The sequence below is a fragment of the Coregonus clupeaformis genome, chromosome 29, assembly GCF_020615455.1.
Source record: "Coregonus clupeaformis isolate EN_2021a chromosome 29, ASM2061545v1, whole genome shotgun sequence".
NCBI classification, from domain to species: domain Eukaryota; kingdom Metazoa; phylum Chordata; class Actinopteri; order Salmoniformes; family Salmonidae; genus Coregonus; species Coregonus clupeaformis.
Window position 1 is genome coordinate 44501760 of NC_059220.1, and position 12059 is coordinate 44513818.

General features: G+C 45.0%; 1 protein-coding gene across 1 annotated transcript in view; it reads left to right on the forward strand.

Annotated features, from left to right (window-relative positions):
• Positions 1 to 12059, forward strand: part of LOC121545123 (leucine zipper protein 1) — a 92175-nt gene that overhangs the window by 59419 nt on the left and 20697 nt on the right. The window contains exon 3 of the mRNA XM_041855532.2: positions 742 to 4016. Coding sequence (XP_041711466.2) covers positions 981 to 4016 — 3036 coding nt within the window. The 5' untranslated portion in view covers positions 742 to 980. The remainder of the gene's footprint in view (positions 1 to 741; positions 4017 to 12059) is intronic.

Sequence of the window (12059 nt, forward strand, 5' to 3'; positions counted from 1 at the left end):
TCTCCAGTGGCCATACGACCAGGCAAGGTGAAATGTATCTTCGTAGAATTGCAGTCAAAGCATGTCATTTTGGTTGTCGTCATCTTCTTAATAATCAGTCTAGGTTACTGTGCATGAGCACTTGCATATGTGTGTACGTGCTGAATTACGCTGCTCCTCTTTTTTCCCACCCATTTGCCCCAGCCCTTTGCATTACTGGGTGTGTTTGGGCCGGCCCAGCTTTTCTCATGGTTTGTGTTGCAGTAATCAGGCGGAACTGTGAAATCATATGCTGAGTGTGCAGGTCTGCTACACTGTGCAATCAATTAAAGTCAAACCATCTCTCACTCTCTCTGGACTACACTCTTTCACTGTTCTTGTTATGTGTTATTTCTCAACAGTTACTTAAATTTTTGCTGATCCTCTGAATCACTTTGTCATTGAGGTCAGTCAGTAATAATCCAGGCTCTGTCGCAGCCGGCCGCGACCGGGAGACTCATGGGCGGCGCACAATTGGCCCAGCGTCGTCCAGGGTAGGGGAGGGAATGGCCGGCAGGGATGTAGCTCAGTTGATAGAGCATGGCGTTTGCAACGCCAGGGTTGTGGGTTTGATTCCCACAGGGGGCCAGTATAAAAAAATATGTATTCACTAACTGTAAGTCGCTCTGGATAAGAGCGTCTGCTAAATGACTTAAATGTAAAATGTAATTCAATACTGTGGTGAATTTTGTTGCAACTCTATTCTTTTTTTTTCTCATTCAGGTGATCGACACCCATGTTGACCATCAAGCTGAGGGGAGTTGAAGGAATACGAACCAACCAAAGAAACAGGGAGACGACGTTGTGTGGAGAGGAGAAAGGGACTGAACACAACTCAACATTACGGACTTGTGACTCATAATTTTAACCAGAGAAGGACTGCCACACAAATGTGGACCTCCCAAAAAGTAGTCAAATAATTTCCCCTTTCCATATAGAAGACAACAGCAATAATCTCTGTGATGTCTGAAAACAAAGACATAACGAGTCGCCACCTGCGGCATAAGCTGCAAAGCCTGGGGCGACGGCTGGACGAGCTTGAGGAGGCCACCAACAAGCTCCAGAAGTCTGAAGATGAGCTGCTGGATCTGCAGGACAAGATCATCCAGGCAGAGGGCAGCAACTCCTCCATGCTGGGCGATGTAGAGGCGCTGCGCAAGCGCCTGCTGAGGATTGAAGGCAAAGACGAGGAAGTGTGCAAGGCGGAAGATCTCTGCCGCACAGTGAGGGAGAAACTGGAGGAGGAGGAGAGCTTGACCAAGGACCTAAAGTCTGAGATTGAGTGCCTACAGAGGAGGATGGCTGAGCTGGAGAAGTTGGAAGAGGCCTTCGGCAAGAGCAAGTCAGACTGCAGCCAGCTGTGCCTCAATCTCAACGAAGAGAAGAATCTGACCCGGAAGCTCTCCTCTGAGCTAGAGGCCCTCAAGGCCCGTGTGATGGAAATGGATGCATCAGAGGTAAGGCTGGACCGGGCTGAGAAGTTCCTGGCAGGGGAGCTGGAACAGCTCAAGGGTGTCAGTCAGACTTTTGTGAGTGAGAGGAAGAGGCTCCTGGAGAAGCAAAGGGAGGATGAGAAGCTTATACTAAAACTGACAGAAAAGCTGGATTGTCAGAAGAACAGGTTCGGCCGAGCAGATCCCAGCCGCTCAGACTTGAGGAACCTCCGCATTGAAGACGACCTCTCATCTGGCCTGACTAGCAAGCTGGGGCTCAAGAAGAGCCTGGACTACATGAAACTGGGCGATGACGTTGGGCTAAGGAAGAAGTCTGAGAACGAGAAGAACAGCCTTGATGGCCAGGAAGACAACAAAGTCAAGGAACTCACCCAGGAAGTTGAGAGGCTGAAGAACCGGCTGAAGCAACTGGAACTGGTGGAGGAGGATCTCAAGAACACGGAGTCCAAGAACGGAGAGCTGCAGGAGAAGTTCCAACAGGAGAGGTCCCGCAGCCGTGCCCTCAACGATCAGGTGGAGCAGCTTAGAATGCAGCTGTGCAGTGGCAGCAGTCACGGCAATGGAGGGCCTAGCAGTCCAGCAACGGTCCTTGAGAATGGCAAGGCAGAGAATGAGGAGATTAATGTCCGGGGTGGGTTCAGGCAGGACAAGCCTAAGTACAGGAGTGCTGCAGCTGCAGAGCCAGCCACCCCCAAGTACAAGAGCAGAGAGCTATCCCCACAGCACAAGAGGGAGACCAAGCTGAGGAGCAAAGAGCTGAGCAACTCTGAGGAAAGTTCTCCAAAGTCTGTCAGGAGGGCACTCAGTCCTGCACACAAGAGCAGGAGGACACCGAAGACTGGAGCCTCAACTGCCTCTGACAATGGAGTAAAAGAAATAAGGAGAGGGCTGGAGGACAAAATAACAATGGGAGGAGCCCATATTCCAGTTAGCGCATCTTTGAGTGACAGCAAGAAGGTCTCGGTTCTTAATCGCTACCCTCCAGCAGTTAATGACCAGAAGCCATGGAAGACAGCTCAGAAACAAAGTGAAAGTGAAGGCAAAAAGAGCAGAGTGGATAAGTTTTCTAGATTGTATTTTGGTAGTGACAGTGAGTCGAATAATTCTGATGTGGTGCTTGAAAGCTTAAGCAACAGCAACACAGTCTCCCCTCCTGAAAAGGATGCATCTGCGTCTGACCCGGAGTCTTTGGACCTGGTTCAAGAGGCTCCTCCAGTGTCAAACCTCTCACAGGCTAATGGGTCGTACACTGCCTACAAGTCCCATGTGTCCCCGCTGGTCACTGATCATGGCTCTGAGGGTCACTCCTCAGCCTCTGAGACTGAATCCACTGGGTCCAGGCCCTCAGAACCAGAGCCTGTGTCTGAGGTGGCAGCACTGAGTAGCAGAACCTCCACCACTCCCAAGTACTCTAGATACTCTCGCCTACAAGACTCCCAGTCAGAGGGTTCCTCCACCAGGAGCTCGATTGACGAGGAGCAGCACAGGCAGTTGGTGGCAGAAGGAGGATCCCTGGAGCCCACTCACACCCCATCAGGGATAGCGATCCACAGGGTCTGCAGCCCAAGGGAGGCCCTGAGGTCAAAGGCAGTCATCAAGCCGGCCATTGTGGAGATCGATAGGAAGGAAGTTATGATATCTGGAGGCGGGGCAGAGCGCTTGACCTCCAATGGCAAGCCCAAAATCTCCTCGAAACCCGTCCTGACCACCAGCAAGATGACCAGCAGCATCACTATCTACCCCAACGATCCCAGCTCTTCCAGGACCAGCAGCCGCAGCAGCAGTGTATCCAGCGAGCCACCAGTCAAGGAACGCCACACGTCCACTAGCAACATTGTCATCGGGCCCAGTGAGCACAGGGGGAGCATCTCCATCCCCTATGAGATCTCCATTCCCAAGAGTGAGATCACCCTCCGGCCATCCATGGATGGCCCTGACGAAACAGATCAACCAGGGGTGCTAGGGATGGCCCGTGCGGAGACGCACCTACTCTCCCGAAGCAGCTTCAGCCTCCAGTCACCGGAGACCACCTCAGACTTCAACAACGACACCGAGTCGGGTTTCGAGAGCAGCAGTAGCAGCACTACCACCGTCACCAGCTGGAGGAGCCACCACCACGGCCACCACACCTCCCAGGACGACAGCCTCCCAGAGATGAGAAACCTGACGGTGCGGAGCACTTGGCAAAACAGGGGGGCGGCGTCCGTGGACGAGCCTGGCCAGGGGGCCAGGATGGACGGGGTGGCCTCTGAGGACGAGGCAGAGTCTGCCACCACATGGAGGGCTTACCGCGCCACCACTGTCCTGGACAAGGAGGAGACGGTTAATGCCACAGGGGCCTCTATATCATGGGCAGCCAAGCCGTCACCAGCAGAGCTGTATATGCGCAGGATTAAGAACAGTGTGGTGACCACCAGGGACATTGCCGAGCCAGTGCGCCGGAGCAAGAGCTCCCTGTCGCCCACTGAGGGAGGTCTGCTGAGGAGTATCCCCCACGAGCCTGTCAGTTCTCAGGAGCTCACACCCTGGCAGACTCGGCCCATGGTGAGTACAACTTCTGTACAAACTGTCTTTCAGACAAGTATTAGCAGACCTTGTGGAGGCCCCACAATTTAGTATCAAGCATGAGGAAATAATTCTGCTCAGTGTTTTTAGATTTGTCACTTCACTAATCTGACTCAAAAAACGAAACACCATGTGTTTAATTTCAGACTGGCAGCATTTGGCAAATAATATTTACTCAGGATGTTCAGTCTTTTGAAGAACGGAAAAAATACTCCCTTCAAAATCAACAGAAGCTAGTGTTCTTATACCATCTGCTTACAATAGCTCATGAGCATGTTGCATATCTGGTCATTGAGTCTTGGCAAGGAAATGTACAGAGGAACTGTGTTTGGCTTTATTAATATGATTGAAATTTCCTTGAAGTGGTGTTCAGTACATACAGTCAGGTCCAAAATGATTGGCACCCTTGAAATTTTTTTGCAAAAAAGACTATAAAATAAATAATACAAATACTGAGCTATATTTATATCCTCAACATTTTTTCTAAATTATATTCAAATAGTGAAATAATTCAATTGCTCAGAGAAAGATTTTGTTTAACAAGTAATACTTTTATTTTCTTCAAAATAATGTTTTCAATACCTTTCAATACTTCACCTTGTGAGAGTAAAGGCGCGGAGCTTTTTTCTAAAATGTTTTATGAGATTGGAGAACACATTGGGAGGGATCTTAACCCCAGGATTGAATTGCCAGTGCATAGAGCCTAGTAACAGTGTGGGACTGTTTGGAAGTTAGGGAGTGTGGATTTACTCAGTGACATGCTAATCAATTCAAATTCTGAGTAAATGAAACTAATCAGGCGTAGCTCTGAATTGAGGCGGGAGAGGTTCGTCACTAGTTAACACAGCCACAAAGTCATAAACCCTGTGTATTTCTACAACTTCTCTTCTTAAAATCTGATTTTAAACCTAACCACACCTTATGCCTAAACTTAAATGACCAAAAAGCTTCTTCTTTTTTTTTTTATTTTTGGCTGTGGAATCTGTGGAAAGCTAGTGGAAATCGTGAGGGAGCGAGCCTGTGACAGTTGTATTAGATTGCGAAAATCGCCAATCACCGTAACCATATTATTTTTGGGCATATAACGTTTATATATGAAAACTATTTCTAAGATGCGTACTTTCAGATTTTCCGAACTCACTTCCTTGTTTAAATCACTTTCGCTGCTTTGCTTGCACTTTGAAGTCCACAAGGTAGGGGGAGGTTCTAAGGGGTTGAGCTAGATGGTGATAAACTGAGAGATCAGCCAATTAAAATCGGCGGCTGTTTTCGACGCTCCTGCCATTTTCATGTCATCCAACAAACTGGAGTTTGCGAAATGGCATTGGCACGTGGATTGGAACCGGTGCTATGGTTAGGCTAACAGCAACAGTGAAACAGAAGTCGTATGTTTGCGACAATAGAACTGATTCTGTTTCAAAAAAAGTTTTCTGATGAGTGCTTTGCATTGATCTGTGTCTTGTGTTGTGGACCCTCCGTTGGTGTGTGCCTGTAGGCTAATTAATCAATTAGGCCAGAGGAGGTGTGGTATATGGCCAATATACCACGGCTAAGGGCTGTTCTTACGCACGACACAACACAGCCCTTAGCCGTGGTATATTTGCCATATATCACAAACCCCTGAGGTGCCTTATTGCTATTATAAACTGGTTACCAACATAATTAGAGCAGTAAAAATAAATGTTTTGTCATACGCGTGGTATACAGTCTGATATACCATGGCTGTCAGCCAATCAGCATTCAGGGCTCGACCCACCCAGTTTATAATCCCTATTTCAATAGCATACCATTGTCAGGGCTGACCGAAGGGCTAAATGGCCTATAATAGTAAAATGCCTTTTCATGTAAAACGCAACTCATAGCCCATGAGAGAGAAAATTAGCTTGAAAATAAAACAGTCACTTTGCGCCTCCTCAGAACTCTAGGTTACATTTACAGTCCGCAACTGTAAACGATGTAGGCTACTGTCAAAGCCGCATGACGTCTCAAGCAGCAGTAGTTAAATACTACATTTGAAAGTTTGTTGTTTTATTAAGTTAAGCATTTCAAATGTCATGTGTGTAACATGGACAATTTAATTTAGATTTAATTCATCGTTAAAATAGGCCTTTTAACGTCTGGTCGGATATGGGCATTTCCATCTAAAAGGACCCATAAGCGCTAACGTGAAGTACATAGGCGCATGTGCAAATTGGGTGTCAAGTGAAAGCGGAGTCAATTTTGTTTCCAACCGTTTTCCATCCCAAAAATGTGGAATAAGCAAATGCTTTGATTTCTAGTTAAACAGATGGAAAAGGGGTCTACCTTAAAAGGTATTAGAAATACATCAAAACACAACAATGCTGAAGTAAAGACCCCAGCCAACTAATATCAACAATTATATTTGGAGAAATGATTTGCCTTCTGTAAGTTTAAGAAACATTGCCTTGAGCCTTGTAATTCCGTTACGAAAAACCCACATATCTTTAAGATATTTTCTAATTTCTCTCCCTCATGAGGAATGAGGATAATGAAAGTTCACAGAAGTAAGAAGTAAAGGTAGACCTACCAATTAGTCAGTGTTTTTACTGATCTCAAGTTTGTTTCTGAATTATTAAGTGATTAAAACTCGTAAATCCATTACCAAATCGGTAATGGAATTACAGAAATTCAGTAATGGAATTACTGCAATTGCATTGGCTACAATGGGAAATCATAGTTGTCACAAACCACAATTGGGTCACTTGCTACTGTCCTACCTTCCACTGGCATACTGTTATGTTCAACTCATAAGTATTTTTTTCTCTTTCTTTCGTCTGGTGGTCAATGCAAGACTGTCAAAACAGTCTGGGCCCGGTTTCACGATAGCGATGGAATTTAGGCTTACAAGTGTTTTAACAATGCATTTTTCCCACAACGGCCGAAGATGTAACATGCATTTCCTTAAACACCACGCAGAGAGAACGGCCGCTAAGTGCGTCATTGGAGCATGTGTCGATACTGATAGTATCGAAAGAAAGGGGGAGCGCTGCTCTTGGATAAGCTTTCTCCATTCAAATATTTCCGTAACATTATAATTATCTCACAATACTGACGATGGATCAGCTCGTAGAGGATATTACCACCTACGGCTGCAAATATTGAGGTGGCTTATTCTAAAAATGCACTAAATCACCGATTTTAGGCTACACATCATGAAATACAGTGAGTGAACAAAACATTAGGACCACCTTCATAAAATTGAGTTGCACCCCCTTTTACCGTCAGAACAGCCTAAGTTCGTCGGGGCACAGACTCTACAAGGTGTCGAAAGCGTTCCACAGGGATGCTGGCCCATGTTGACTCCAATGCTTCCCGCAGTTGTCAAGTTGGCTGAATGTCCTTTGGGTGGTGGACCATTCTTGATGAACACTCAAATCAGTGTGCCTGGCACCTACTACCATACCCCATTAAAAGGCACTTAAATATTTTGTCTTGCCAATTCACCCTCTGAATGGCACACATACACAATCCATGTCTCAATTGTCTCAAGGCTTAAAGATCCTTCTTTAACCTGTCTCGTCCCCTTCATCTACACTGATTTGAATTGGATTTAACAGGTGACATCAAAAAGGGATCATAGCTTTCACCTGGATTCACCTGGTCAGTCTATGTCCTGGAAAGAGCATGTTCCTAATGTTTTGTACACTCAGTGTACAGTGGGGAAAAAAAGTATTTAGTCAGCCACCAATTGTGCAAGTTCTCCCACTTAAAAAGATGAGAGAGGCCTGTAATTTTCATCATAGGTACACATCAACTATGACAGACAAATTGAGGGAAAAAAATCCAGAAAATCACATTGTAGGATTTTTAATGAATTTATTTGCAAATTATGGTGGAAAATAAGTATTTGGTCACCTACAAACAAGCAATATTTCTGGCTCTCACAGACCTGTAACTTCTTCTTTAAGAGGCTCCTCTGTCCTCCACTCGTTACCTGTATTAATGGCACCTGTTTGAACTTGTTATCAGTATAAAAGACACCTGTCCACAACCTCAAACAGTCACACTCCAAACTCCACTATGGCCAAGACCAAAGAGCTGTCAAAGGACACCAGAAACAAAATTGTAGACCTGCACCAGGCTGGGAAGACTGAATCTGCAATAGGTAAGCAGCTTGGTTTGAAGAAATCAACTGTGGGAGCAATTATTAGGAAATGGAAGACATACAAGACCACTGATAATCTCCCTCGATCTGGGGCTCCACGCAAGATCTCACCCCGTGGGGTCAAAATGATCACAAGAACGGTGAGCAAAAATCCCAGAACCACACAGGGGGACCTAGTGAATGACCTGCAGAGAGCTGGAACCAAAGTAACAAAGCCTACCATCAGTAACACACTACGCCGCCAGGGACTCAAATCATGCAGTGCCAGACATGTCCCCCTGCTTAAGCCAGTACATGTCCAGGCCCGTCTGAAGTTTGCTAGAGTGCATTTGGATGATCCAGAAGAGGATTGGGAGAATGTCATATGGTCAGATGAAACCAAAATATAACTTTTTGGTAAAAACTCAACTCGTCATGTTTGGAGGACAAAGAATGCTGAGTTGCATCCAAAGAACACCATACCTACTGTGAAGCATGGGGGTGGAAACATCATGCTTTGGGGCTGTTTTTTCTGCAAAGGGACCAGGATGACTGATCCGTGTAAAGGAAAGAATGAATGGGGCCATGTATCGTGAGATTTTGAGTGAAAACCTCCTTCCATCAGCAAGGGCATTGAAGATGAAACGTGGCTGGGTCTTTCAGCATGACAATGATCCCAAACACACCGCCCGGGCAACGAAGGAGTGGCTTCGTAAGAAGCATTTCAAGGTCCTGGAGTGGCATAGCCAGTCTCCAGATCTCAACCCCATAGAAAATATTTGGAGGGAGTTGAAAGTCCATGTTGCCCAGCGACAGCCCCAAAACATCACTGCTCTAGAGGAGATCTGCATGGAGGAATGGGCCAAAATACCAGCAACAGTGTGTGAAAACCTTGTGAAGACTTACAGAAAACTTTTGACCTGTGTCATTGCCAACAAAGGGTATATAACAAAGTATTGAGAAACTTTTGTTATTGACCAAATACTTATTTTCCACCATAATTTGCAAATAAATTCATTAAAAATCCTACAATGTGATTTTCTGGATTTCTTTTTCTCATTTTGTCTGTCATAGTTGACGTGTACATATGATGAAAATTACAGGCCTCTCTCATCTTTTTAAGTGGGAGAACTTGCACAATTGGTGGCTGACTAAATACTTTTTTTTCCCACTGTATATCGAGACAAATTATAGACAGTAGCCTACAAGAAGCAAAATAGAACTCAATAGATTGAACATTAAATGGATTAAAATGTGATTGAAATAGGCCTATTGCCTACTGTTTATATTTTTGTCGTCATCTCAGTTTTCATTTGAAGCACATTTTTATATGTCGCTTGTTTGTATCAATTGCAAAAACATTGGCAGCTTTGTATTTGTAGTCAACTTTGTTCTGAAGTTACTGGCGGACACAGTGATAAACCATGTGATTCTATGTTTAGCAGAGATGTTCTGTGTATAAAGTGACGCGGGAGGGCAAAAAAGCATCTATGAGGCAGGCATTAAATTACGAGCGTTTTCAAGTGCAACGTAAATAACGATTTTTGGGAAACCGCTCAGAGATTTAACTATGCTCCTACAAAGGTTTTAACAATGAACTAAGTCTTAAGATGCTTTTGGGAAACTGGGCCCTGGACCACCCATCACTCTCCCCCTCTCTCTCCTCTCTCCAGTTAATGTCACCTCTCCCGGCTCTTACTGATGCCTACCATGACAGCTACCACTTACCCTCTTTCCATTTGCTGTAGCAAGCATCCTCACCCACTGAGCCCCGACCAAAAACTGACATCCATGGACGTTGAAAAGTTTGGCCGGACCAAATCTGAACCAATCATAGATGTCTATGTTTCACAAGTTTGGACAGTCCTTTGAAGTACAGTAATGCACAACACAGTAAAGAAAAGTATAGTACAGTAGAGCACACTAGAGTACAGTATAATGTACTGTATTGTACTCTACTGTGCTTTTGAAACAGACGTCTATGATTGTTTCAGATTTGGTCTGGTCCAAATTACAATAACAGCCAGTGTCTAGAATAATACCCAAATATGCATATTTTTACCTTTGTGTACCTATTTAGGATACATCATAATGAAGAGAATGATATTTATATCCATAATTATGCATTTCTGTATAGTACAGGTCAGGGACCCATGATGTAATTCCGTTACCGTAATTTCGTTACCAGATGTAAATCCACTTCACCTACTGTAGTTCAATAACCAAAATACATTTGTTCAAACTCAAGGTGTCATGTCATCTGACACCCCATTCTTTCTGCAGACATCTTTGAATCTTAATTCGTAGCAGATATTTGACAGTTTTTGGAAAACGAGGTTGTGTAAAAAGAAACGGAGGGAGATTTTACCGTAATTTAACTTTTGCATAAGCACAGTTCTTCCAGTAAATGTTTGGGTGAAATGTTCTGTGTAAATTGTTCAAAGTGGTACTTGTACATAGAGTTGTATGATTTGTTAAACTTTGAAATCAATGGTTTTTGTTTGGCATACATTTTAAAGTCGAAAATATGAGTCATAGCGTAATTCCGTTACTGTGGAACTGCCCACATCCGGATATTCGAGTAACTGTACCCATCCCTACCCCATACCTACTGTAAAATATGGTGGTGGATCTTTGATGTTATGGTGCTATTTTGCTTCCACCTGTCCTGCATCTTTTTTTAAATAAAAGCAGCTGTTAATTGGTCAGTTCTGAAGACTCCTGGGAGGCTTATGCCTATGACAAGGGTGGAATTAAAATATAATAAAATCACAAGTGTATTCAGGATGCTTTTAACGTTGAATGAACATTCAAAACTTGACAACTTGGTTTGAAGTACTAAAAGTACAAACATACTTGAGGCAAGGGCATTTCAATAGCTTTAAAAAAAGAATATGACTTACAATACTGTCCAGGACAGCTTAAAACAAGTAGCTGGCAAAACTGGGAAGAAGTGGAATAATATAAGAAGTATGGAGAATAACAGTAGTGTTGTTCTGACACAAGCACAATAATTACCCTATATTTTAGTCGATTGTAAAGAATGGGAATTGTTCCACTGACTAACATTGGCTATTGTGAAAGACCAAATAAATTCAACAGATGTGTGGGGAATGTTAGTTGGTCAAAGTTGGAGGCAATGATGTCCACCATTGTTCCTGTACCCAAGAAAGGGAAGGTAACTGAACTAAATGACTATCGCCCCATCACTTCTGTCATCACGAAGTGCTTTGAGAGGCTAGTTAAGGATCATGTCACCTCCAGCTTACCCGACACCCTAAACCCCCTGCAATTTGCATACCACCCCAATAGATCCAAGGATGACGCAATCGCCATCGCACTGCACACTGCCCTATCCCATCTGGACAAGAGGATTACCTATGTAAGAATGCGGTTCATTGACTACAGCTCAGCCTTCAACACCATAGTACCCTCCAAGCTCATCATTAAGCTCGGGACCTTGGGTCTGAACCCCGCCCTGTGCAACTGGGTCCTGGACTTCCTGACGGGCCGCCCCCAGGTGGTGAAGGTAGGCAACAACACCTCCACTACATTGATCCTCAACACACGGCCCCCAAAGGGGTGCGTGCTCAGCCCCCTCCTGTACTCCCTGTTCACCCATGACTGCGCGGCCACGCACTCCTCCAACTCAATCATCAAGTTTGCAGCCGACACAACAGTGGTAGGCCTGATTGCCAACAACGACGAGACAGCCTACAGGGAGGAGGTGAGGGCCCTGGCGGAGTGGTGCCAGGAAAATAACCTCAACGTCAACAAAATGAAGGAGCTGATCGTGGACTTCAGGAAACAGCAGAGGGCGCACGCCCCCATCCACATCAACAGGGCCGCAGTGGAGAAGGTGAAAAGCTTCAAGTTCCTCGGTGTACACATCACTGACAATCTGAAATGGTCCACCC